General features: G+C 55.2%; 2 protein-coding genes across 4 annotated transcripts; both read right to left on the bottom strand.

The window, feature by feature from the left end:
• Positions 1–390: 390 nt before the first annotated feature.
• Positions 391–15273, bottom strand: DPF2 (double PHD fingers 2). Of its 3 annotated transcripts, XM_036405610.2 has the most exons (12): positions 15190–15273; positions 13502–13662; positions 12641–12748; positions 11478–11641; positions 10322–10414; positions 10049–10127; positions 9434–9475; positions 6639–6776; positions 5681–5809; positions 4970–5082; positions 3802–3883; positions 391–2538 (listed from the first exon to the last, which is right to left on the bottom strand). In XM_036405610.2, exons 1-12 carry the CDS (start codon positions 15219–15221, stop codon positions 2462–2464), a joined length of 1218 nt encoding a protein of 405 aa, XP_036261503.1. In that variant the 5' UTR covers positions 15222–15273; the 3' UTR covers positions 391–2461. The 3 variants fall into 3 exon arrangements, with proteins under 3 accessions (XP_036261503.1, XP_036261504.1, XP_036261502.1); XM_036405611.2 differs by lacking the exon at positions 9434–9475; XM_036405609.2 differs by lacking the exons at positions 391–2538; positions 3802–3883; positions 4970–5082; positions 5681–5809 and having other exon boundaries at positions 6659–9475.
• Positions 15274–17031: 1758 nt separating this feature from the next.
• On the bottom strand, positions 17032–25262 carry CDC42EP2 (CDC42 effector protein 2). Its single transcript, XM_036405662.2, has 3 exons — positions 24645–25262; positions 19359–20023; positions 17032–18839 (listed from the first exon to the last, which is right to left on the bottom strand). Exon 2 carries the CDS (start codon positions 20006–20008, stop codon positions 19376–19378), a length of 633 nt encoding a protein of 210 aa, XP_036261555.1. The 5' UTR covers positions 20009–20023; positions 24645–25262; the 3' UTR covers positions 17032–18839; positions 19359–19375.
• Positions 25263–27392: the final 2130 nt, after the last annotated feature.

The following is a 27392-nucleotide window of genomic DNA, read 5'->3' as shown; positions in this document are numbered from 1 at the left end:
GCCCTTGGAAAAGTCAGATCCCAATCCCAAAACTGGGATTTCTAACACCAAAAAAAAAAGAGCAGCACAACCTCAGGATGGGCCCTTGGAAAAGTCAGATCCTAATCCCAAAATTGGGATTTTTCACCCCAAAAACCAGGCAGCACCCCCTCAATCTCAGCCCTCAGAGAAGCCACATCCCATCCCCCCCAAACTGGGCATTTTTTACCCCAAATCCAGGAACCCACCAGCCCCAAAATCCTCAATTTTTGCCCCAAATCCACATTGCGCTCTCAAATCCCAATTTTTGCCCCCAAATCCCCAATTTTTTACCCCCAATCCCACCTTTTTCCCCCCCAAACTTTGTTTTTTCCCCAACCCCTCCCATTTTGCCCAAAAAACCCCACTCACTCCATTTTTCTGTGGTTTTTATTACGAAAAATGAGCATTTTGAGCCGTTTTGGTGTCGTTTCGCTCGTTCCCGGATAAGACACAACCGTGAAGCTTCGCCCAGGGGAGTTTTGGGGTGAATCCCCCTGGTTTTGGGACATTTCCATGTCCCCACCCCCGGCAGGGCATGAAAAAGGGGGAAAAAAATCCCATTTTGAACCAAAACGCCGTCGATTCCCCCCAAAATCGTGCTCGGGACGGGGGGGAGAGAAACCACCGGGATGAGGCCTCGGGTGCGGAATTTTGGGGGGGATTTCAGGGATTCGGGTCAATTTTGAGCACTTTGGGGTACATTTTCAGTCGTTTTTGGGTTTAATTTGGCCACTTTGGGGTATTTCAGTCATTTTTGGGTCATTTCCACGATTTTTTGGGGTTGGTTTGGTCAATTTGGAGTTTTATTTCAGGTTATTTTGGATTTTAAAAATAATTTTGGGGGATGCGTCATCACTTTGGGGTTATTTATTTATTTTGGGGCTATTTGGGTCATTTTGGGGTTATTTTGGTCAAGCTTGGGGCTATTTGAGTCGCTTGGGGGTTATTTTGGGTGTATTTTAGTGCTTTTAGGGCTATTTTGGTCTCTTTTTTTGGTTATTTGTACAATTTTGGATTACTTCAGTCATTTTGGGGTTATTTGGGGGCTATTTGGTCGATTTTGGGGCTATTTCAACAGAATTTCAGTAAATTTGGGGCTACTTTGGTCATTTTGGGGCTATTTTGGCCAAACTTTGGGCTATTTCAGGAGTTTTGGGGTTATTTCATTTGGTGCAGGATTTTGGTCATTTTTGGGCTTATTTTGCCCAGTTTTGGGGTTATTATTTTGCCCATTTTTGGGCTTATTTTGGTCATTTTTGGGGTTATTTTGCCCATTTTTTTGGGGTTATTTTGCCCATTTTTTGGGGTTATTTTGGCCGTTTCTGGGGCCCATCCCGGGGGCTCCTCTCGGGGGGTCCGGGGGGATTTGGGGGTGCAGGGGGGGAGGGGCACTCGGAGGTAGGTGCTTTAAAGTCCATTTATTTTTGTGTTTTTTTAGAAAAACAGGCACATTCAGTCCACGGGACCCGGGGAGGGGGGAAATTTGGGATTCGGGGGAAATTTGGGGAATTTTGGGAGGGGGGGGGGTTCCCACAGCCCCAAACCCCTCCCCTGCCCCCCAGCGGCGTTTTGGGGCCAAAAGGGGCTTTTTTCACCCCAAAAAATCCAACCTCGACCCCTCCCCCACCCCCAAACCCCAAACCGACCCTGGGGGGGGGAGGGGAGCCAGGGGAAAACCCCAAAATTTGGGGGTTTTGCCCCATTCTGTGCCAGCGGGGGAGGGGTGGGGGGGAATCCCCAAATCCAGGGATTCTGCCCCATTTTGGGGTGGGGGAGGGGTAAGGCCTCGTGGGGGTGGGGGAGGGGCCGGGAGCCATCCTGAGGGGGGGGGGGGGATAAAAATGGGGGAAAATGGAATAAAAATCAAAGTGGGAAAAATCCCTCAAAAATGGAAAAAAAAAAAACCCAAAATTGCCCCAGAATTCCCAAAAAAAAGGGGGGAAAGGGAAAGTTTGGGGGAAGGGGGTCAGTTTTGGGGTGAAATCCTGGGAATTGGGGAGGAAAAGATGAAAGTCACCCCAAAAATGTCACCCTGGGAGGGGGGGTCACCCCAAAAAATGTCAAGAGGGGAAAAAAAAGGGAAAAAAAGGAGCCAAAATTGGGAAAAAGGAGGAAAAAAAAGAGGTGGAATGAAGGGAATGGAAGAGTTTAAGAAAAAAGGATGGAAAAAAGAAGGGAAAAAGGGAAATGGAGGGGAAAAAGGGAACGAGAGGATGAAAAAAAAAAGAAAATTAAAAAAAAGGGAAAGAAAAGAAAAAGGACCCCAAAAAAGAGGAAAAAAAATGGGGGAAAAGGACCCAAAAAAAAAAAAAAGGGGAAAAAAGGGGAAAAGGACCCAAAAAAAAGGGGAAATAAAAGGCCCCAAAGCCGAGGGGGTGAGGATGAGGAGGGACGGGGGTGGGGATGAGGGTGAGGATGAGGATGGGGAGGAAGAGCAGGATCAGGAGCTGTTCTGGTTCTGGTAAATCGACGCCTTCTCCTTGAGCAGGTCCAGGCAGAGGTGGCAGCTCCAGCTCCCTGCAAAAAGAGTTAATTAAGCAGTTAATTAAGCAGTTAATTAATCAGTTTATTAAGCAGTTAATTAATCATGGGGGTTCATGAGAGAGGAGGAGGAGGACAAAGGATGAGAATAAAGAAGAGAGTGGAGGGAGGAAGATGAGGAGGAAGAGGAGGAACAAGGGAGGAAGAGGAGAGGAAAGGGAGGGAGGAAGAGGGAGAAGAAAGAAAGGAGGAAGAAAAGGAGAATGAAGGCAGAGGAGGAAGAGGAGGAGGAGGAAGAAGGGGAGGAAGATGAAGATCTGGGACAATGAAACCCCTCCCCACATTGCCGAAGGAAACCCAGGAGGGACCCGGGGGGACGGGGGGTCCCAGGGGAGGGTCTGGGGCGGGATCCCAGGGGATTTAGGAACCCCAAGGGAGGATCTGGGGTGGGATCCCAGGGGATTTAGGAACCCCAAGGGGGTTTGGGGTGGGATCCCAGGGGATCGGGAATTCCAGGGAAGATCCTGGGGTGGAATCTCAGGGGGACCAGCAGATCCCAGGGGAGGTTTTGGGGCGGAATCCTGAGGGATTGGGAACCCCGGGGGCGGTTTTAGGGTGGAATCCCAGGGGAGGATTCGGGGCAGATCCCAGGGGATTGGGGCCCCAGGGGAGGATTTGGGGCCGATCCCAGGGGATCAGCAGCCCCAAGGGTGGATTTGGGGCAGATCCCAGGGGATCAGGAACTCCAGGGGGAGGATTTGGGGCAGATCCCAGGGGATTGGGGCCCCAGGGGAGGATTTGGGGTGGAATCCCAGGGGAGTTTGGGGTGGAATCCCAGGGGATCAGGAACTCCATGGGGAGGATTTGGGGCCGATCCCAGGGGATCAGGAGTCCCAGGGGTGGATTTGGGGCAGATCCCAGGGGATTGGGGCCCCAGGTGAGTTTGGGGTTGGATCCCAGGGGATTGGGGCCCCAGGGGAGGATTTGGGGCAGATCCCAGGGGATCAGGAACTCCAGGGGAGGATTTGGGGCAGATCCCAGGGGATTGGGGCCCCAGGGGTGGATTTGGGGTGGAATCCCAGGGGAGTTTGGGGCCGATCCCAGGGGATTGGAGCCCCAGGGGAGGATTTGGGGTGGAATCCCAGGGAATCAGGAGTCCCATGGGTGGATTTGGGGCAGATCCCAGGGGATCAGGAACTCCAGGGGTGGATTTGGGGCCGATCCCAGGGGATCAGGAGCCCCAGGGGAGGATTTGGGGCCGATCCCAGGGCATTGGGGCCCCCCGGGACCAGGGCTCACCCTCGGGGGGCTCGGACATGGGCGGCGTCAGGCAGTACATGTGGTACCCGCGGTCGCAGTCGTCGCAGAACAGCAGCTGGTCCTGCCCCGGGCACATCCCCATCATCCCCAAATTCCCAAATTCCCATTTTCCCCCCCAAAAAAGCCTCTCCCACACCTCCCTCAAGGATTCCCCCCACCACCGTCCTCCCCCGTATCCAGAAGGTTCTGGAAAGGCACAAATTCCCTGCAGGAAGATTTCTGGGGATGATTAAAAACCCCAGGATTTCTCCCAGAATGGCTCTGGGATTCTGCACATTATCCAAATCCAGGTTTTTCCCCCCAAAAAGCCTCTCCTGGGTCATATGGACTCCGAAACCCCGAGGATTTCCCCCACAGAAGAGCCTCCAGTGGGAATTCTGGGGCAATCCCAGGTGGTTTTGGGGCATTCCAGGTTCCAGGTGGGTTTTGGGGCACTCCCAGGTAACTCTGGGCATTCCCAAGTGGTTTTGGGGCCATTCCCTGGTGATTTTTTGGCTCTCCCAGGTGCTTGGGGCCCTTGGAGGTGGTTTTTGGGCATTCCCAGGTGGTTTTTGGGCTGTTCCCGAGTTGTTTTTGGCATTCCCAGGTGGTTTTTGGCATTCCCAGGTGGTTTTTGGGCCGTTCCCAGGTGGTTTTTGGGCCGTTCCCGGGTGGTTTTTGGTATTCCCAGGTTGTTTTTGGGCCGTTCCTGGGTTGTTTTTGGCATTCCCAGGTGGTTTTTGGGCATTCCCAGGTGGTTTTTGGGCCGTTCCCAGGTGGTTTTTGGCATTCCCAGGTGGTTTTTGGCATTCCCAGGTGGTTTTTGGGCTGTTCCCAGGTGGTTTTTGGCATTCCCAGGTGGTTTTTGGCATTCCCGGGTGGTTTTTGGGCTGTTCCCGGGTGGTTTTTGGCATTCCCAGGTGGTTTTTGGGCCGTTCCCAGGTGGTTTTTGGCATTCCCAGGTGGTTTTTGGGCCGTTCCCAGGTGGTTTTTGGCATTCCCAGGTGGTTTTTTGGCATTCCCGGGTGGTTTGTTGGCATTCCCGGGTGGTTTTTGGCATTCCCAGGTGGTTTTTGGGCCGTTCCTGGGTGGTTTTTGGGCATTCCCAGGTGGTTTTTGGCATTCCCAGGTGGTTTTTGGGCCGTTCCCGGGCGGTTCTGGCACTCACGTCGTTCTCGGAGGTGCCGCAGATGTTGCAGCACTTGCACTCGATGCACTGCCAGCGGTACGTCTTCACCGCCGCCATCATCACCGGCGTGAACTGCAGGCACGACGGGTGCCCTGGGGACAGCGGGGACATCAGGGACACATTGGGGACATCGGGGACATCGGGGACATCAGGGACACATTGGGGACATCGGGGACATCGGGGACAGCAGGCACGACAGGTGCCCTGGGGACAGCGGGGACATCGGTGACACATTGGGGACATTGGGGACACATTGGGGACATCAGGGACATTGGGGACAGCAGGCACGATGGGTGCCCTGGGGACAGTGGGGACACAGCGGGGACATTGGGGACATCAGGGACATTGGGGACAGTGAGGACACATCAGCGGTATCGGGGACATTGGGGACATCAGGGACACGAGGGACCCAACCCCACCATTCCCCAGTTCCTGCCCCTCTCCAGCCCAATCCAAGCTCGTCCAGGAGAGGGAAATCCTCGGATCCAGGATCCCAAAGATCCAAAGATCCTCCCCAACCCCAGCCCCAATCCAAAAGGAAACCCTTGGATCCCTGATCCCAAATGTGCCTCCAGCCCCATCCCAAAGGGAAACCCTCGGATCCCTGATCCCAAATGTGTCCCCAGCCCCATCCCAAAGGAAACCCTGGGATCCCCGACCCCAGACGCCCCCTCCGGCCCCGTGCCTGACCGGAGCGGCCGCAGTCGGAGCAGGACACGAGCTCCTCGGGCTGTCCCGTCTTCTTGTTGATCTTGGAGTCGCCCAGGCAGAAGTCGCAGTAATTGTTGGGAAGGGCCAACCCGTCGGGGCCCTTCTTGGCTGCAGAGGGGACAGGAGGAGCGGGGATTGGGATTGGGATTGGGATCGGGGATGAGGGATTGGGAACAGGGATTGGGGACAGGAATGAGGGATCAAGGATCCAGGATCAGGATCAGGGATTCAGGATCAGGATCAGGATCAGGATCAGGGATGAGGGATCAGGATCAGGGATCCAGGATCAGGATCAGGGATCAGGGATCCAGGATCAGGATCAGGGATCAGGGATCAAGGATCCAGGATCAGGATCACGATCAGGATCAGGGATGAGGGATCAGGGATCCAGGATCAGGATCAGGGATCAGGGATCCAGGATCAGGATCAGGGATCAGGGATCAAGGATCCAGGATCAGGATCACGATCAGGATCAGGGATGAGGGATCAGGGATCCAGGATCAGGATCAGGGATCCAGGATCAGGATCAGGATCAGGGATCCAGGATCAGGATCAGGGATCCAGGATCAGGATCAGGATCAGGATCAGGATCAGGGATCAAGGATCAGGGATGAGGGATCAGGGATCCAGGATCAGGATCAGGGATCCAGGATCAGGATCAGGATCAGGGATCCAGGATCAGGATCAGGATCAGGATCAGGATCAGGGATCAAGGATCAGGGATGAGGGATCAGGGATCGAGGGATCAGGATCAGGGATCCAGGATCAGGATCAGGATCAAGGATCCAGGATCAGGATCAGGGATCCAGGATCAGGATCAGGATCAGGATCAGGGATTCAGGATCAGGATCAGGATCAGAGACTCCCCCCGGAGCCGCTCCCGGCTCCTGGGCGCGGCTGCCGCTCAATCCCGGGGGAATTTGGGTTTTGCCCTCACATTTCTGCTCCTCGGAGCGCTGGGAGACGGGCGTGGGCGGCTGCGAGTCGTCCTTGTCGTCGCCCTCCTCCTCGGCCAGGTGCGAGTGCGCGTAGTGGTAGCTGAGCCCCGGGCGGTTCTTGTAGCGCTTCCCGCAGACTGCGGGGAAATCGGGAAAATCCGGGAAATCCGGGAAAATCCCGGGAAATCCCAGTCAGGGGCGGGCAGGGCACGGAAACCCCAAACCCTGAACCCAACGGGGCCGATCCCAGCGCCGGGGCTGGGAGAGCAGAGAGGCTGGAATGGGGAAAACTGCAGGGAATCGGGGAAAAACTGCAGGGAATCGGGGAAAACTGCATGGGATTGGGGAAAAACTGCACGGGATTGGGGAAAACTGCATGGGATCGGGGAAAAACTGCATGGAATTGGGGAAAAACTGCACAGAATTGGGGAAAAACTGCATGGAATTGGGGAAAAACTGCATGGAATTGGGTTAAAACTGCACGGAATTGGGGAAAACTGCACGGAATTGGGGAAAACTGCATGGAATTGGGGAAAAACTGCATGGGATTGGGGAAAACTGCATGGGATTGGGGAAAAACTGCATGGAATTGGGTGAAAACTGCACGGAATTGCCGAGGAATTTCAGGAAATGACCCAAGATCCCAAAAGAATTCCAGGTAATGATTCCAGATCCCAAAGGAATTCCTTCCAGGGAATGACCCAGGATCCCAAAGGAATCCCAGGTATTGGGAATTCCAGGTAAACTCCCCGGGATCCCAAAGGAATTCCAGATCTCCCACCCCAAAAAATCCCATCCCGAGGTTAAAAACGGAGGGAAGGGGAAACTTGGGAATTCCGGGGTTCCACGGAGGGATCTGGCAGCAGCCACGGATCCATCCCAGCTCCTCAGAGCCCCAAAATCCATCGGAATCCGTCACTTTTCCCATTTCCCGCCCCGGAATCTGGGAGGTTTCTGCCTCCACCCGGCTCCTCGTGGATCAGGGAATGGGCTCCACTTCCCCAGCGCTGCCTTTCCAGGGAATTTTTGGGTTTTTCCTCGTCCAAGGACACCCCAAAATCCCCTTCCAGCCCCGTTTGGGCGTGGGGGGGATGAGCCAGAGGAATTGGGATCAAATCCCGAAAAAGCAGCGCCAGAGGGGGAACTCCAGGGCTTGCTGCAGATGCTTCCCAAGTTTCCCCTGCATTTTTCTAAAAGTCGGGATTTGGGATGAGATTTCCTGATTTTGGAGCTTTTCTGGAACCCCACGGAAGTTTCTGGATCTTCTTCCGCCTCGGGATCAGAGAAAAAGCAAAAAAAGCAGCGGGATCGGGGAAAACGGGGCCGAACTTCCAGAGGGAGGGAGGCTCCCGCAGCCCAGGCCGGAATTTCGGGGATGAAACCCCCGGGAACGGCCCTGGGGTCCGCGGGGTTTGTGGGGGCTCGGAGCGGCAATCCCAGCGCGATTCCCGTGGAATTCCCGCTCCAAATTCCCCTTTCCTGCCCCAAAACCTGGGGAGCCTCCCGGGAAACCCCGAATTCCCCTCCCCAGCCCAGCCCAGCCCCGGTTTTGGGGCTTTTTTTGAGGCAAAACTGCGCGGATTTGGAGCAGGAAAACAAACGGGGGATAGGGGGGGTGGAGGCAGCGGCACATCCTGGGATTGGGGATTGGGGTGGAAACTGCGGAATTTGGGGGGGAAACTGCGGAATTTGGGGTGAAAACTGCAGAATTTGGGTGCAAACTCTGGGACTGGGGTGGAAACTGCGGAATTGGGGTGGAAGCTCTGGGATTTGGGTGCAAGCTGCAGAATTTGGGCTGGAAACTCCAGGATTGGGGTGGAAACTGCAGAATTTGGGTCCAAACTCCAGGATTTGGGGTGGAAGCTCTGGGATTTAGGGGGGAACCTCTGGAATTTGGGTCCAAACTCTGGGATTTGGGGTGGAAACTGCACAATTTGGGGTGGAAACTCTGAGATTTGGGTGCAAACTCCGGGATTGGGGCGCAAACTCCGGGATTTGGGTCCAAACTCCAGGATTTGGGTGGGAAACACTGGAATTTGGGCGCAAGCTCCGGGATTTGGGCGCAAACTCCGGGATTTGGGTGCAAACTCTGGGATTTGGGGTGCAAACTCTGGGATTTGGGTGCAAACTCCGGGATTTGGGTGCAAACTCCAGAATTTGGGCACAAACTCCAGAATTTGGGCACAAACTCCAGGATTTGGGCACAAGCTCCGGGATTTGGGGTGCAAACTCCGGGATTTGGGTGCAAACTCCGGGATTTGGGTGCAAACTCCGGGATTTGGGTGAAAGCTCCAGGATTTGGGCACAAGCTCCAGGATTTGGGCACAAGCTCCGGGATTTGGGCACAAGCTCCAGGACTGGGGCGCCAGCTCCGGGATTTGGGTGCAAACTCCAGAATTTGGGCACAAGCTCCAGGATTGGGGTGCAAACTCCGGGATTTGGGCACAAACTCCGGGATTGGGGCGCCAGCTCCGGGACTGGGGCGCCAGCTCCGTGTTTTTCCCACCGCTGGCTCCACAGGGGGGTCCATTTAATCTTTGTTTTCCCGGCCCCGTTCCCTGCTGGAAAAGGGTCAGGGGGGCCCGAGCGGGGCCGGCGCTGACGTCGCTGCCGTGGCCTTTGGCCTCTCCCTCCTCCTCCTCCTCCTCCTCCCGCCCACCCCGCAGCTCCACAGGGGAATTTGGGCCTTTTTCTTTTTTTTTTATCCTTTTTTGGGGGGGTGGGAAAAAAAAAGTGGGGGGGGAAAAAAAAGGAGGAAAAGCAGGAAAAACGAGCAGAGAGAGAGCGGAACTACCTCGGTCGGGAGGTTTCAAGGAATGCTTTTGTTTGTAACTGTCTGAAACACAGAAAGAGAAGTCGTGAGAGGACACACGGACGCACACGGACACACGGACAGACACGCACACACGGAAAACCATGGGAGAAGAGGGCAGGAAAAGCACAACCTCAGGGAGCCAGGGGGAGAATTAGTGCTGGGAAGTGGCAGGACAGGAGGAAGAAGAGAGAAAAAGGAGCTGGCAAAGCTTCCCTGGCACTGCCCTTCCCGCGGTCCCCGGATTCGTGGATGGGGGCGGGAAGGGCCGGAGCCCCCGCCCCGAGGGCTTTGTTGGGATTCCCAGATCCTTAAGGGAGGGCTGGGAATGGCTCCCAGGGGCTGGGATTTGACTGGGATGGGAGGGAGGGACCTCCCCGGCCTTTTGGGGCTGCTGGGGGCGGTTTGTTCTCATTTTTAACCTGGTTTTTATGGGTTTTTATCCTGGTGTTTGTGTCCTGCTGCTCTCCCCAGTATTCATTCCCAGTGGGAAAACTCCATGGGGAGGGAGGCGGGAGCCGGCCCTGCCCTCCCTGGGGGCGGGCGGGGGTCTCAGCCTGGCGGGACCCCCCGGGCCCACCCGGGCCCAGCACTCACTGTCACAGGCGTAGGGCTTGTCCCTGTCCTCCAGGATGGCAGCGTCCAGCTTCTTCCGAGCCCCCCCGACGCCTTTTCCCTGGGAAAAAACACCGGAATTTGGGCAAAACCCGGGATGGGAGCGAGGCAACAGCGCCCCGCGGTGGGAACGGCGTGGAAAGGGCCACAAATCCCGGGAATTCGGGCAAAACCAGCGTGGAAATGCCGGGGTTGTGCTGGCGGTGGGGAAGGGGCTGCTCACAGGAACCGCCCGGAATTTCGGGAATCGCTCACCTTGGCCTTGCCCTTCCCCCTCCGCTTGGGCGTGTCCTCCTCGTAATCCTCATCGTCCAAATCGTCCAGGAAATCGTCCGGCTCCAGGATCCGCTGGGAACCACGGACACGGGGGTCAGCGGGGAAAAATGGGGGGGAAATGGGGAAAAAATGGGAATGGACACGGGGGTTAGCGGGGAAAAAATGGGGGAAATGGGGAAAAAATGGGGAAAAAAATGGGAATGGACACGGGGGTTAGCGGGGGAAATGGGGGAAAATGGGAATGGACACGGGGGTTAGCAGGGAAATGGGGAGAAATGGGGAAAAATGGGGAAATCCCCGTTATCCCCAATTCCCGTTTGGAATCCCAGTATCCCCAGTTCCATTTGGAATCCCCGTTATCCCGCTGGAATTCCCGTTCGGAATCCCCATTATCCCCAATCCCGTTTGGCATTCCCGTTATCCCCAATTCCTGTTCGGCATTCCCGCTATCCCCAATCCCGTTTGGCATTCCCGTTATCCCGCTGGAATTCCCATTCGGAATCCCCATTATCCCGTTTGGCATTCCCGTTATCCCCAATTCCATTTGGAATCCCCGTTATCCCGCTATCCCCAATCCCGTTCAGCATTCCCGTTATCCCCAATCCCCATTCGGCATTCCCGCTATCCCGTTCAGCATTCCCGTTATCCCGTTCGGCATTCCCGCTATCCCCAATCCCGTTTGGCATTCCCGTTATCCCCAATTCCTGTTCGGTATTCCCGTTATCCCCAATCCCGTTTGGCATTCCTGTTATCCCGTTTGGCATTCCCGTTATCCCCAATTCCATTTGGAATCCCCGTTATCCCGCTGGAATTCCCGTTCAGCATTCCCGTTATCCCCAATCCCGTTCGGCATTCCCGCTATCCCGTTCGGCATTCCCGCTATCCCGTTCAGCATTCCCGTTATCCCCAATCCCGTTTGGCATTCCCGTTATCCCCAATCCCCGTTCAGCATTCCTGCTATCCCCAATCCCGTTTGGCATTCCCGTTATCCCCAATCCCGTTCGGCATTCCCGCTATCCCGTTCGGCATTCCCGTTATCCCCAATCCCGTTTGGCATTCCCGCTATCCCGTGTGGCATTCCCGCTATCCCCAATCCCGTTCGGCATTCCCGCTATCCCGCTGGAATCCCCGGCACCTTCCGCGCGCGGCTGTTGGTGACCGGGAACTCGCCCAGGCTGTCGTCGTCCATGCGCGGGTCGGGCAGGGCGCGCTTCTCCAGGGGATCCGTCCTGAGCAGCGCCTCCAGGCTGCTCCCGTCCTGCCCCAGCAGCCCCTCCTTCTTCAGGGCCTGCTCCGCGTCTGGGGATGGGGAAAACGGGGTGAAAACAGAGAAAAATGGGGTAAAAACAATGGGGGGAAATGGGGGAAAATCCGGGGGAAAATCCGGGGGAAAATGGGGGAAAGCAATGGGGGGAAATGGGAGAGCAGCTCCTCCTTCTTCAGGGCCTGCTCCGCGTCTGGGGACAGGGGAAACGGGGTAAAAACAGAGAAAAATGGGGTAAAAACAATGGGGGGAAATGGGGGAAAATCCGGGGGAAAATGGGGGAAAGCAATGGGGGGAAATGGGGGAAAATCCGGGGGAAAATCCGGGGGAAAATGGGGGAAAGCAATGGGGGGAAATGGGGGAAATGGGGGAAATGGGAGAGCAGCCCCTCCTTCTTCAGGGCCTGCTCCGTGTCTGGAGAGGGGAAAAACGGGGTAAAAACAATGGGGGGAAATGGGGAAAAATCTGGGGAAAATGGGGGAAAACAATGGGGGGAAATGGGGGAAAACAATGGGGATAAATGGGAGAGCAGCCCCTCCTTCTTCAGGGCCTGCTCCGCGTCTGGGGATGGGGAAAACGGGGTAAAAACAGAGAAAAATGGGGTAAAAACAATGGGGGGAAATGGGGGAAAACAATGGGGATAAATGGGAGAGCAGCCCCTTCTTCTTCAGAGCCTGCTCTACATCTGGGATGGGGAAAAACGGGGTAAAACCCATAGAAAAATAGGGGAAAACCCCATAGGAAAATGGGGAAAAACAACGGGGGGGAAATGAGGAAAAATCCAGAGAAAATTTGAGAAAAACCCAGAGAAAAATGGTGAAAAACAATGGGGGAAAACGGGGAAAAACCCAGAGAAAAATGGTGAAAAGCAATGGGGGGAAATGGGGAAAATGGGAGAGCAGAGAAAAACAGGAGAAAACCCAGAGAAAAACGGGGAAAAATGGTGAAAAACCGGGAAAAAGGAGGCTCTGGGTGGGCGATGCTGGCAGAGCCAGTGGAATTCCCAGGAACGCAGCAGGGAGTGGGAGCAGTACCGGGTTTGATGGAGGGGAAGGAGAGCCGGGGGTCCTCCGGGGGGTGGGCGCGGCGTTTCTTGCGCCAGCGCCGCGCTGGGTACGAGTAGAGCTGCCCGGCTGCCAAACCTGCAGGGAAAGCCCAGAAATGGCCCAAAATCCAGCCAGGGAGGGACAGAACCCCTGGCAACGGTCCCAGGTTCTGATTAAAGCCCCCAAACTCTCCCAGGGATGTGGCAGAGCGGCCCAAAGTGACCCCGTCCCCTTCCCCTCCCTGCTGTTTTCCTGTCAGTCATTTCCCCATCGCTTTCCTGCTGTTTTCCTGTCATTTCCCCATTGCTTTCCTGCTGTTTTCCCAGTGTTTTCCCCTTTTTTCCCATTGTTTTCTGCCTCCTGCCATTTCCCTGGTGTTTTCCAAGTGTTTTCCTCTTATTCTCCTGGTTTTTCCTCATTATTCTCCCATCACTTTCCCATTGTTCCCCATCATTTCCCTGTTGTTTCCCCATTGTTTCCCACCATTCTCCCATCATTTCCCCATTGTTTTCCATCATTCTCCCATGATTTCCCTGCTGTTTTCCAACTATTTCCCATCATTTCCCCATTGTTTTCCCCATCATTTCCCCACTGTTTCCCATCATTTCCCTGTTGTTTCCCCATTGTTCTCCCGGTGTTTTCCCATCGTTTCCCACCATTCTGCCATCATTTCCCCATTGTTTCCCATAATTTCCCTGTTGTTTCCCCATCATTTCCCTGTTGTTTCCCCATCATTTCCCCATTGTTCTCCGGGTGTTTCCCCACAGTTTCCCACCATTCTCCCATCACTTCCCCACCATTCCCAGCATTCTTCCAGTGCCATTCCCAGCCATTTCCCCGGTGCCGTACCGGGCCCGCGGTGCCGTTTCTCCATCCAGATGTAGCAGTTGCTCTGGGCCACGCCGGTCTGCGAGTCCAGGAAGGGCAGGCGCACGCTGCGCTCGGCGCAGAGCCGCGCGTTGTAGCTGTGGCACTGCTCCATGGCGTCCCGGTAGTACTGCTCGCCCAGCCTGCAATGGCACAGGAATGGCACGGGAATGGCACCGGGAATGGCACGGGAATGGCACCGGGAATGGCACGGGAATGGCACCGGGAATGGCACCGGGAATGGCAGGGGGAATGGCACTGGGAATGGCACTGGGAATGGTAGGGATTGGCACGGGAATGGCACTGGGATTGGCACGGGAATGGCACAAGGAATGGCACTGGGAATGGCAGGGATTGGCACAGGGATTGGCACGGGAATGGCAGGGATTGGCACAGGGATTGGCACTGCACTGGGAATGGCACTGGGAATGGGAATGGGGTAATGGGGAACCTCTCCGGGATACCAGGAGAATGTCAGGGATACAGTCCTGGAGGATATCAGGGATGAACCTGGAAACCCTCAGGGATAAAATCCTGGAAACCCTGAGGGATGAACCTGGAAACCCTCAGGGATAAACCTGGAAACCTTCCGGGATAAACCTGGAAACCCTGAGGGATGAACCTGGAAACCCTCAGGGATAAACCTGGAAACTCTCAGGGATGAACCTGGAAACCCTGAGGGATAAACCTGGAAACTCTCAGGGATAAAATCCTGGAGAATATCAGGGATAAAATCCTGGGGAATATCAGGGATAAAATCCTGGAGAATATCAGGGATAAAGCGCCCAACTCCCCATTCCTTCGTTTCTCCAGGACACTCATAGGGGTGGTAAGAGAAGGGCAGGAAGGGAAGAGATGGAGACAGACAGGAAAATACAGGGATTTACAGGAAATACAGAGATTTAGAGGTAAATACAGCAATACACAGGGAAATACAGGGATTTAAAGAGAAATACAGGGAATTAGAAGGAAGTACAGGAATATACAGGGAAATGCGGGGATTTCGAGGGAGATACAGGGATTTTGAGGGAAATACGAGGATTTAGAAGGAAGTAGAGGGAAGACTCCCCCCCAGCTTGGCCTCCACAGGACCCTCTGGCTGGGGAAGTAGTGCAGGAATGAACAGGGAATGTACAGGGATATTTAGGGATATTTAGAGATATTCGGGGATATTCGGGGATATTCAAGGATGCCCAGGGAATCTCCAGGGATGCACAGCGATGTGTTGGGATGACTCCCCCGTCCTTGGCCTCTACAGGACGCTCGCACACGGAGTTTAGGAATCCACGAGGAAGCACAGGGATACAATACAGGGAATTTTACAGGGAATTTTAAAGGGATGAACCCCACGGCTTTGCCCTCTCCGGGACCCTCTCAGGGCCAGACCTGGGGGAACCCCCCGGACTCTCCCAGACTCTCCCCCCCTCAAGTCTCAGCGGCCCTCCCGGTGCTGGGGAGGATTTTGGGGTGTCCTTAACGCCCCCCTCAGCAAAGTTCACAGCGAACAATGCGCGCGTGTCGCTTCCCCCCTTCCCCCCTCTCCGCCCACTTGGTCCCGTCCGGCGCGCGGGGCCGAAGGGGGGGCCCCGCATCCCGCGCCCGGCCGGGCCGCACCATTCCCGCGCCGCAGGGGGAGACACGGAAAGGGGGGGGGGGAGACCCGCACTCACAGCTTGACCACATTCTGAACCACCGCCGCCATCTTGGCTCCGCCGCCGGGCCGCCGCGGGGCGCGTGCGCGGAGGGAGGGGCGGGAGGGGCGGGGAGAGGGGAGGAGGAGGAGGAAGAGGAGGAGGAGGAGGGAGAGGGAGAGGGAGTGGGATGGAGGGAGGAGAAGGAGGAGCGGGAAGCGGGAAGGGTGGAGAAAGGAGAGGCGGAGGGAGAGGGAGGGCCGGGGGAAGGGAGCGGGGAGTCCTCCCGGCCGCTGGGCGGCGCTGTGCGCAGCGCGCGTGCGCGGGGGCGGGAAAAAGGCGGGAAAAGGGGGAGTGGGGGGGGGCGAAAGTCTGAGGGGAAAAATGGCGGGAAAAGAATCTGAGGGGAAAAACGCACGGAAAAGGAGAAAATCCGGGAGAAAGGGATGGAAGAAGGTACGGGGAGAAAGGGAGGGCATGGGGATGAAAGAGGGAGGCAGAGAGAGGGGTACAGGGGGAGAATAAGGGGGAGATGGAGGGGAGAGACTGAGGGGGAAATGGAGGGGGCAGAGTGAGGGCGAAAATGAGAGCGAATGAGCGACAAGATGGGGGGGAGAATGAGGGAAAAATTGGGAGAGAACAAGGCGGGAGAGTGAGGGAGAAATGGACAGAAAGTGAGGAGAAATGATGGCAGAGGATGACGGGGTTTATCCTGGAAAAAGGAGGATTGAGAGACCCCATTGCTCCCTCCAATTCCCTGGAATGAGGCCGGGGGTGAGATTCCTTCTCTCCATGGATAAAACAAGAGGGAACAGCCTTGAGTTGGATCAGGGAAGATTTATTGAGGAAAATTCCTGGAAAGGGTTGTCCCACCCTGAGAGGTGGTGGAATTGCTGTCCTGGAATTATCTCAAAAAGAGCCTGGATGTGGCACATGGGGACGCCGTTCAGGGTGACCAGGTTGGATTCCATGATCCCAAAGGTCTTTTTCAACCTCAACCTTTCCATGGAAAGGGGTGAGAAGATGGAGAATGAAAAGGGAAATGGGAAGGGACGGAGGAGGTTTGGGGGATAAAATGAAAAGAGGGGTGAGAGTTGGGAGGGAAATGAGGGATAAATTGGGAGTGGGGAAATGAAATGAGGAATAAATGAGGGCCATAAGAGGGTGAAATTAGGGATAAGTGAGGATGGATCCCTCAGGTCCCAAATCTCCCTGGATTCCTTATGTCTCTTCATCCCCAAAAACTCCTGCCGAAATTTCCCGTTTTTGAGCTCTTTTCCCTTTTTATCAAACCTGAATTAACCAAGTAGCCCCAAATTCATTTGATGTCAACTTCCAGGTGAGTTCCTCATTTCCAGGTGAGTTCCTCATTTCCAGGTGAATTCTTCACTTCCAGGTGAGTTCCTCACTTCCACGTGAATTCCTCTCTCTTTTTCCTCCTTACTTCCACATCCCGCCTGTGTTTTTTTCCCTGTTTGTTGAGAATTTGCCTTTTTTCCCCCAAGGTCAACCCCCCCCCCCCCCTCCCCGGTCGAACCTTCCTCCCTCCTCCTCCTCCTCCTCCTCCTCCTGGTAATCCCGGTTGACGCGGGCGTGGGCGGCGTTAATCCCCTGCCGGAAATCCCGGGATAAATGAGGAAGTTGGGAGGGAGGCCTGTGCCCCTGCTGGGGTTAATTAATTAACGATTCCTGCCTTGATTGATTCCGCAATAAACTCCCCAAAAAGGGAGGGGGAGCGGGCGCTGAGTCACGGCTGCTCCGGATGACTCAAATCCTTGGAACTGGGAGTAAATCAGCAAGTTTGGCAACAGTGCTTTGAATAAATCATTAATCTGGGGAAGGGCTAATCAGGGGAGAAGTGAAGGAGGCTCCAGTCCTGTGGAAAGGGATCCCAAATGATTTATTCGTTAATTGAAAATTAATTAAGGAATTTGGGGTTTTTTTGCAGGAGATGTGACTGGGGGGAAAAAAAAGTTTCAGGGAGGAAGTGATATTTGGGATAATTTCAGGGATAATAGCAATAATTTTGGGGATAATTTGAGGGGTTTATAATAGGGAAGAGGGGAAGGAGGAGAGGGGTGAGAAAAGCAAAATCACCTTTTCATGGTTAAAAAAAAAACCCCAAATTTGGCAAATTAAAGGAGCTTTTCCAGGACTGGAGCACAGGGGGGTGAGTAGGGGGAGAACAAAAACGAGTGAACAAGGTCCCCAATTAAAGCTGGAACACCCCAAAATTCAGCCCTGAGTTGTGAAGGGGAAAAAACTGGGCAAGAAAAGGGACAAAACAAGAAAAAAAAAGGGATTTTGGCTGATTTTGGTTATTTTGAAACAGCTCCAGCAGCGACGGTTTCGCAATTCTTGGGCTGAGGTGGGGCACAAACAGCTCCATATTTAAATCACTGATTAAGGTGGAACCCAGGAAAACTGGGGTGAAATCCAGGGAAAAAAAGTCCATGCACGTTGTCCCAAGCCAGCCCGGGTTGGAAAGCCCCCAAACCACCCAAAATGTGGTGAAACCCGCCCAAAATGAGCCGTTCTGGGCCCGTCTCCCCTCACGCTGTTTGTGGGACAGGAGGGGACACAGAGCCACGTTCCCATCCCAATCTCTGGGCTTAATTAATCACAAACATCCCTGGGCTTGATTAATCACAAATGAGGAGGCTCTGAAACAGCTGGAATTGGTTTGGGGAGGAAAAATCCCCAAAATAAATAAAACGTGGACAGAGGGTGGGGGGAGAGAAGGGTTCAGAGCAGGGAAGAGTTGGACTAAATAGCAATTAAACCTGATTGAGCTTAATTAACCTCAGTCTGCTGCTCATCTGACAGATGAGAACCTTGGGGAATGGGTTTATCCCCAAATTCTGGGTGTTTGCACCAAAAGTGGTTGGGGTTTAGCGGCGCAGAGGGGGAGGGGAAGGAAGAGGCGGGACAAGGGTTGGTTAACGAGAATCTAATGAGTCATTAGTCAGATAATCTAAATTAGACTCGTCAGGCAATGAGGAACAGCACCAGCAGCGGGGGCAGGAGGGGCCGCGGCTCCGCCCTGGGGGGGTCCCGGCCTCATTTTGGGCTCAAACCGCCGGAAATCAGTGAAAGGGCGGAATCTGTGACCCGAGCCTGGGCAAGGAGGCCCCGCGGGTCCCGCCCTGTCCCGCTGGGGCACCCGCAGCGTTTCCAGAGGGGTTTTGGTCCCCATTCCCCAAAGTCCAGCTGGGATTGCCCTCAGCACTCCCCGCTCCCGCTCCGCCCGCACAATCCGTGGGGGATCCCTCGATCCCGGGATCCACCCGCAGCTCACGCTGGGGCTTTTGGTTGGTTCTGCGTCTCCTCGATGATTCCCGGCCGCTCCAGGTCACCCCAGAGGGGTTTCTGGCCCCTCCATGGATTGAGTTCCTAAATCAAGAGTCCCCTTGGGATATCCCAGCTCCTCCACGCGGAGTTTTGGCTTCTCCACAGGGTGGAGATTTCCCCATCCGTGGGATTTCCAAAGGATTCCACGCAGCAGAATTTGGGGTTCAGAGAGTTCAGGAGGTTCAGAGCCGTGGAGAACAAACCCCGGTGTCCCCCCGCGTCCTCCTGGCCGGAATCTTTGGGAATTCACCCCAAAGTTTGGGGGTGACTTTGGGTCCGACGGGCGCGGGGTCGCGTTTCCCATGGTCAGGAGGAGGCCACTGAGGCTGAGCCCTCACCTGGAGCGAGGAAAGGTGAGAACCCGAGCTGCAATCTGAGATCCACGTCCAAAACCAGCCCAAAATCCTCCATCCCCATCCCCATCCTCATCCTCACCATCCATTTCCCAATGGTGCCACCTTCACCCAAGCTGGAATCTGAGATCCACATCCGAAAACACCCAAAATCCTCCACCCTCATCCTTAAAAAACACCCCAAGTCCTCCAAAAAACACCCCAAATCCTCCTCCGTGCCCATCCTCATCCTCACCGTCCGTTTCCCAAGCTGGAATCTGAGATCCACATCCTAAACCACCCCAAATCCTCCTCCATGCCCATCCTCATCCTCACCATCCATTTCCCAATGGCGCTGCCTTCACCCAAGCTGGAATGTGAGATCCACATCCAAACCCACCCAAAACTGTCCATCCTCATCCTCACGGTCCATTTCCCAATGGTGCCACCTTCACCCGAGCTGGAATCTGAGTTCCGAATCCAAAACCACCCCAAATCCTCCTCCGTGCCCATCCTCATCCTCACCGTCCGTTTGCCGTGGATCACGTCGGGATCTCGGGCCGGGCGGCGGCGCCGCGCTCGGCCTGGTGCCTGTCCATGACCTGCAGCACGTCCTCCAGGATGGAGGGGCCCAGGTCCACGTGCAGGGACAGCAGGGAGCCGGCGTGGGACAGGAAGGGCTCGGCCTCGCCGTTGGCGGCCGCACGGGGACACGGCGATGGCGGCGATGGTGATGATGGTGACGGCGCCGTGGCCTCGTCCAGGTGCAGCCGCGGAGGCTTCGGCGGCGCCTGCGCCGCGGGCAGGGTCAGGGCCTGGGCAGCGCCGAGCGCCGGCAGCGAGATCGCGTTCTTGAGCAGCGGCGACGGCGCGGCCGCCTCGGCGCCCGACGTGGCGCCCGACACGGTGGCCGTGCGCGAGAACTCGAACGGCGCCGCCGTCGCCGTCGCCTCCTCGGCGCGGTCAGCGGCGCCGCGGGGCAGCAGGTGGAACTTGCCCTGCAGGAAGGAGACGTCGCCGAAGGTGTCGCCCTGGCCGCCGCTGCCCACGTGGATGGTGTGGCGGAAGTCGCCCAGGGGCGGGCTGATCATGTCCGAGGAGAGGATGTCCCGCAGCTTCTCCTTCCTGCCCTTGCGGCTGCCCCGCTTCAGGTAGATGGGCACCTTGGTGGCCATGGCGCTCAGGGCAGCCTGCGAGAGGAGAAGGGCTCAGCTCCGAGTCCTCGGCGCTCGGGAATGCACCCCAGACCTCCCCCTGCTGCGGTACCGACACCCGGAGAGCGGGGAATGGAATCGGGGAAATGCAGGGTTTGGGATTTCCGGGAGGAGCTGGGGGTCAGGAGAGCAGAGCGCTGGGAAGAGGCGTTTTGAACCCAAAAGGGATTTGGGATTTTCTCACCCTGCTCTGTCCTCGGCCCCACCCAGCCCAGCTGGAGTAAAAAAACAGAAATTTCGGAGATTTGGGGCCAGAAGGGGAAGGAAGTTGGGGTTTCCCCTGTTTCAGCCGTGAACTCTTGAGTTCAGCTGAATCTGGGCAGGATTTTCCGGCTCTGGGGGAGAAATGAGGCAAAAAAGGGAATTTTTTGGTGCCACGAACGTGTCCAGCCTTGGGATTCACCTCGGTGGGAGGGGAAAAAGGGATGGAAAGGGTTTGGGGCCGCCAGAACGTTCCCTGCTAAATCAGCAGTGGGGAGTTCTGGAGGTTTTCGCCCTTTGCACGAATTCTCAGGGCAGAAAAATTCCACCCGCCCCGGGCTTTGTAAACGCGGCGCCGGCGGCGGGGACAGAGCAGCGCCGGGGATTTAGGGACGCTGTGTGAGGGATTTAGGGACGGGTTTGGCCCGGGCTGGGACACCCGGAGGGGCCTCTCCCGGCCGGGTTTGTCCCTAAAACCACAACAACAACAGCAGCAGCGCCCGAGGGATGGAAAATCCCATTTCTCCTTCACGGCTGCAAACCTGCCCTGACCCTGCCTGTTCCCTGCCTTTGGGGAATATTCCTGCAAAATTCCCTGCTTTTGGGGGAATATTCCTGCAAAATTCCCTGCTTTTGGGGATATTCCTTCAAAATTCACTGCTTTTGGGGATATTCCCTCAAAATTCACTGCTTTTGGGGGAATATTCCTGCAAAATTCACTGCTTTTGGGGATATTCCCTCAAAATTCACTGCTTTTGGGGGAATATTCCTGCAAAATTCACTGCTTTTGGGGAATATTCCTGCAAAATTCACTGCTTTTAGGGAATATTCCTTCAAAATTCACTGCTTTTGGGGGAATATTCCTGCAAAATTCCCTGCTTTTAGGGGAATATTCCTGCAAAATTCACTGCTTTTAGGGGAATATTCCTGCAAAATTCCCTGCTTTTAGGGGAATATTCCCTCAAAATTCACTGCTTTCAGGGGAATATTCCCTCAGAATTCCCTGCTTTTGGGGATATTCCCTTATTACCCTATTTTTAGGAAGTATTCCCTTATAATTCCTTGGTTTTAGGGAACATTCCCTTATAATTCCCTGTGTTTAGGGTATAACCCCCCCATTTTTAAGGAATACTCTCTCATTATCCCCCATTTTTAAGGAATACTCCCTTACTATCCCATTTTTAGGGAACAATCCCCCATTTTTAGGGAATTCTCCCTCATCATCCCATATTTTTAGGAACTGTTCCCTTATCATCCCCTGTTTTTAGGAAATACTCCCTTATTATCCTGTTCTCATGGACTTCTCCCCATTTATGCCCTGTTTATATGGAATTATCCCCCATTATTCCCCATTTTTATGGAATTCTCCCCTGTTTTCCTGGAATTCTCCCCCGTTATTCCCCATTTTCCCCCCAAGCCCCCCAGACCCTGTTACCGGCACCGGCGCCGCTCCCGAGGCCTCGAGGGGAGGGAAGGGAAGGGAAGGGAAGGGAAGGGAAGGGAAGGGAAGGGAAGGGAAGGGAAGGGAAGGGAAGGGAAGGGAAGGGAAGGGAAGGGAAGGGAAGGGAAGGGAAGGGAAGGGAAGGGAAGGGAAGGGAGAGGATCCCAGAATGGGGAAAGGATCCCGGGGATCAGGGAAGGGGAAAGGATCCCGGGATGGGAAGAGGATCCTGGGATGGGGAGAGGATCCCAGGATAGGGAGAGGATCCCGGGGATCAGAGAAGGGGAAAGGATCCGAGGATAGGGAGAGGATCCTGGGGATCAGGGATAGGGAGAGGATCCCAGGGATAGGGAGAGGATCCCGGGGATCAGAGAAGGGGAAAGGATCCCAGGATGGGGAGAGGATCCCGGGATAGGGAGAGGATCCCGGGATAGGGAGAGGATCCCGGGGATCAGGGATGGGGAGAGGATCCCAGGATAGGGAGAGGATCCCAGGGAAGGGAGAGGATCCCAGGATAGGGAGAGGATCCTGGGGCGATCCCGGGGATCGGGGCAGGGCCCGGCCCCGGCGGCTCCGGGCAGGAGAATCCTGACGGTGCAGAATGAGCGGCCGCTAATCCCGGGATTAGCGCGGGACGGACGGATGGACGGACGGACGGACGGACGGGAGGGGGCGGCGGCGCCGGGCGGGCGGCAGGGACAGCACCGGGAAAATCTGCCTTGGGAATCGGGATCGGCACCGCGGAAAAAGGGGAATCGGAGGGGAAAAAGTGGGGTTGGAGGGGGGAAAAAGTGAAATTGGAGGGAAAAAAAATGGAATTATAGGGGGGAAAATGGGTTTGTAGGGGAAAGAAGTGGATTTGGAGGGAATAAAAATGGATTTGGAGGGAATAAAGCGGATTTGTAGGTTATGAAAAATGTGGATTCCCAGGTGGGGCTGAGGATGATGGTGATGGTGATGATGATGGTGATGAAGGGATGAACATCCCGGAGCTGTCGGAGCCCTGGGATCCGGATTTTCCCCTCCTGGGCTTTTCCCACCCCAAATTTGCTGCCGCCCCCCCCCCCGACCTCGGTGCCTCCCCCCGGGCGCTCCCGCTCGGACAAAGCCCCAGGAATGGGGAAATGGGAAATGCTGGGAATGGGGAAATGGGAAATGCCGGGAACGGGGAAATGGGAAATGCCGGGAATGGGGGAAATGCCAGGAATGGGGAAATGGGAAATGCCGGGAATGGGGAAATGGGAAATGCTGGGAATGGGGAAATGGGAAATGCCGGGAATGGGGGAAATGCTGGGAATGGGGGAAATGGGAAATGCTGGGAATGGGGAAATGGGAAATGCTGGGAACAGGGAAATGGGAAATGCTGGGAATGGGGAAATGGGAAATGCTGGGAATGGGGGAAATGGGAAATGCTGGGAATGGGGAAATGGGAAATGCCGGGAACGGGGAAATGGGAAATGCTGGGAATGGGGAAATGGGAAATGCTGGGAATGGGGCAATGCCGGGAATGGGGAAATGGGAAATGCTGGGAATGGGGAAATGGGAAATGCTGGGAATGGGGGAAATGCCGGGAATGGGGGAAATGCCGGGAACGGGGCGAGCCCAGCCCCGCATCCCTGCGGGGAGATCCCGAACAGGGGGGAAATGGGCCGGGAAAGGAAGAAAACACCAGGAAAGCTGCAAGAAAGAATCCAATCCTGGGAATTTCCATCCCTGAAATCCCAGGAGAAGCCAGGACACCCCGAAGGACGAGTCAGGAATGAGGAAAACAGGGAAAAACAGGGGGAAAAACAGGGGGGAAAACAGGGAAAAAACTGGAAAAAAAGCAGGAAAAAAACAGGGGGAAAACCGGAAAAAAACAGGGAAAAAACCGGGAAAAAGGGGATGTTTTCCCCGGGATCCGAGTGGGAGGAGCTCCAGGAGCTGCTCCCAGGACTCCGACCCCTGGAATCGCCTGAATCAGCAGATTCGATTCCCACGGAGGAAAATTTGAGGAATTTCCCCCCATTTCTATCAATTCTGGCTCCAAGAGAGGAAATCCCGCTCCTTTTCCGTCCATTTTTGGTGAATTTGGGTTTGGTTCGGGAGGAATTTGGGATCTTTTTTGTAAATTACAGGAAAATTTTGTCCCTTTTTCAGCACTTGGGGCTTCAGCACATCCAGGTCTTTAATTTCCACCTGGTTTTGGGAATTCAGGCTTCAGCTCAGGAGAAATTTGGGATCTTTTTGCCTCTTGCCACAAATTTACCTCTCACGACCTGGAAATTTCACTCATTTTCCACCCGGATTTGGAGATTCCTACCTCAGTCTGGAATTTTCTGCCCATTTTCAGCCCCTTGAGCTTCAGCACCTCAACATTTTTACTTTTCCCCCCCCCGTTTTTTCATAAAAATTCCAATTTCCTGCTCATTTTGGGCCCTGCCGCACAGAAATTTGGGGGTTTTTTGGCCAATTTTCAGGACTTTTGGTGCTGTCTGAGCGGCCCTTCCCCACCCTGCTGCGATCCCGTCCTCCTTTTCCCCAGGTGGGGATTCGGGGATGGAATTCAATCCTTAAATCTCCTTTTCCCATGGGAATGGCCCGAGGGAGGCGCAGCCTCCGAAACCTCCTCGGGTTCCTCCCATTCCTCCCTCCGGAGCCTTTCCAGCCTTTTTTGGGTGCCCGGGTTCGCTCCCCTCCTCCCCGGGAAGCGGATTTGCCCCGGGACCGCTCCCGAGCTTGGATTTTCCCAAAAAGGGACGGAAAAGCCCCAATTTCCCCAATTTCCCCGCGGTCCCGGCGCTGCAGGAGCGGGAGAGAGGAGGAGGAGGAGCCCCTTGGGATGATGAAGGCCGCGGTGGGGGTTTTTAGGGAATGGGGATTTTGGGAACCCGTCCGTGAGCTCCGAGCACGGGAGGAGCCGGGATGGGTTAAAATCGGTTAAAAGCGGGGAAAATCGCCCCGATCCCGACCCACCTGGGGAGCGCAGCGCAGAGCCCGGCCCGGGGGCAGCGCAGCGGCGCCACTTCCATGCCAGGGACCCGCCGGGCTCCTCCCTTTTCCCGGAAAATCCCGGGCTCGGGACAGGCCCGGAGGATGAGGATGAGGAAGGAAGGAAGGAATCTCGGCCTCGGCCACCGCCCGACCCCTCCCGGTGACAGAAAATCCACGGGAAAAGCCAAACTCCGGGAAAAGCCAAATTCCGGGAAAAGCCAAACTCCGGGAAAAGCCAAACTCCAGGAAAAGCCAAATTCCGGGAAAAGCCAAAATCCAGGAAAAGCCAAAATCCAGGAAAAGCCAAACTCCAGGAAAAGCCAAAATCCAGGAAAAGCCAAACTCCAGGAAAAGCCAAACTCCAGGAAAAGCAGCGGCGGCGGCGGCGGCGGCTCCTCCGGGCCGGGAAGTGGCGCAGGAGCGGCCGCGGGTCGGGGATGGGGTCGGAGTCCGCTCGGGCTCCCGGACACTCCTTGGAAATGCGGGGGCGCGGAAATCTCGGGATTCGGAAATCCGGGGCTTCGGGAATCCGGGGATTCAGGAAATCCGGGGGTTTGGGAATCCGGGGGTTTGGGAATTCAGGGGTTCAGGAAATCCGGGGATTCAGAAATCCGGGGGTTCGGAAATCCGGGGATTCAGGAAATCCGGGGATTCAGGAATCCGGAGGTTCAGGAATCCGGGGGTTTGGGAATCCAGGGATTCTCCTGTTCGCAGGAAAAAACGCCCGGAAAGCGCCGGGCCGGGATCCGGGGCTGCTCCAGGGATTCCAGGGCCGTTCCGGGGCTCTGCCGCTGCTCTAAGCCGGGAGCGGGCGGAGCCGGGGTCTCCAATTAAGCGCTGTTTTAATTAAGCGCTGTTTTAATTAAGCCGGGCCGCGGAGAGGGCGGGGGCCCCGGGGGAAGGTTCCGCTCTTTTTCCCCGGATCAAAGGAAGGAATCGCTGCCTTCCCTTGAAACCCGGGATGTGGATCCGGGATGGGACAGCGCCGCCGGGAGGGCACGAAAGGCTCAGCCCGGGACAGCCCGGGATGGAGGGGGAATCCCGGGATTGGGGGGGAGTCCCGGGATTGGGGGGGAATCCTCTTCCTTTTTCCTTTTCCTTTTTCCTTTTCCTTTTTCCTTTTCCTTTTCCTTTCCCTTCCCTTCCCTTCCCTTCATTCCCGGGGGTGTCACCCCCTGATCGCAGGATCGGGATCTGGAATTCAGGATCGGGATCGGGGCTGGAATCCAGGATTTGGGATTGGGGATCAGGGCCGGGATTTGGGATCCAGGATCAGGATTCGGGATCAGGGCCGGGATTCAGGATCTGGGCTGGGATTCAGGATCGAGATTCGGGATCGGTCCCAGCGGATCCCAGGCCCCACCCCGGCCTCGCTTCCCTTCCCGGGAATTCCCGGAGCTCCCTTGGAGTCCCCCCCGAAAATAAACCTGGAAAGATCCCAGTGGGATCGGGTCCCTGCCCCAAAACCCTCGGGAATTCCCGAATTAAATCCTGAATTTGGGATGGGATTGAACGGTGGGGGCTCTGTGGGGTGGAAGAGTCGAAATTCCCAAATTCTTCCTCCTCCTCTGGCTCTTCCCGCTGCTGTTTTAACCAAAATCTGAGTTTTTCCAAGGGAAACTGAGGCTGGGGGGGAGAACCCAAGGGGAAAACTGGGAGGAAATTTGGATTCTGCTCCATTTGTAAAGAAAAAAAAAAAGGAAATCAAGCTGGAAATGGGAGGAAAATAAGATTTTATGGATGTCGGAAAAATTGTATTTGATTTGGGGTGAGAAATGCTGGAATTGGGCAAAGAGCAGGGGAGGAACTGGGAGGTGACCTCAGCACTTCCCAACTGCTCCGTGGGGATATTTGGGGAGAAAAAGGAGATTTTTGGGGAAAATCCCAGCCACACACCAGTCATGAGTGTAATCCCCCTCCCCAGCCCCAATTTTCCCAGGTTTTACCCCAAAATCCTCCCCCTGGATTTGCCCTTTCCCTCAGGAAACGACACCGGCACAGGCAGAAACTTTAATTAATTTTCACCTTCATCATCATAAATTTGGGGCAAAAAGTTTGGGCAAAGGGTCAAAGCCAGACCTGCAGCTGGTTTGGTTTTCCCTGGGAAGCAGCAGCAGCACCAGGAACCCCTAATTAATTAATTGGGTTTGGATTAATTAAACTCCAAGCCCCCTAATGAGGCCACCAAAGGTGGGGGGTGACCCCAGGACAGGGAGGATCCCACGCCCGGATTCCCCTTCCCAAATTCCTGAATCCTGAATTCTCCTGGGGGAATCCTCCACAGGCAGGGCCATTCTGGGGGGCTTTAACCCAAATTCCAGGAGCTTGAACCGAAATTCCAGGAGCTTGAACTGAAATTCCAGGAGTTTTAACCCAAATTCCAGGAGCTTGAACTGAAATTCCAGGAGTTTTAACCCAAATTCCAGGAGCTTGAACTGAAATTCTAGGAGTTTGAACCCAAATTCCAGGAGCTTGAACCCAAATTCCAGGAGTTAACCACGATTCCAGGAGCTTGAACCGGAATTCCAGGAGTTTTAACCCAAATTCCAAGAGTTAACCACAATTCCAGGAATTTCAGCCACAATTCCAGGAGTTTCAGCCCCAATTCCAGGAGTTTCTCCCCAATTCCAGGCGTTTCTCCCCCAATTCCAGGAATTTCAGCCCCAATTCCAGGCGTTTCTCCCCAATTCCAGGCGTTTCTCCCCAATTCCAGGAATTTCTCCCCAGTTC

Source organism: Molothrus ater, unplaced genomic scaffold, assembly GCF_012460135.2.
Source record: "Molothrus ater isolate BHLD 08-10-18 breed brown headed cowbird unplaced genomic scaffold, BPBGC_Mater_1.1 matUn_MA122, whole genome shotgun sequence".
In the NCBI taxonomy this organism is placed as follows: domain Eukaryota; kingdom Metazoa; phylum Chordata; class Aves; order Passeriformes; family Icteridae; genus Molothrus; species Molothrus ater.
This window is presented reverse-complemented; position numbering and strand designations above follow the sequence as displayed.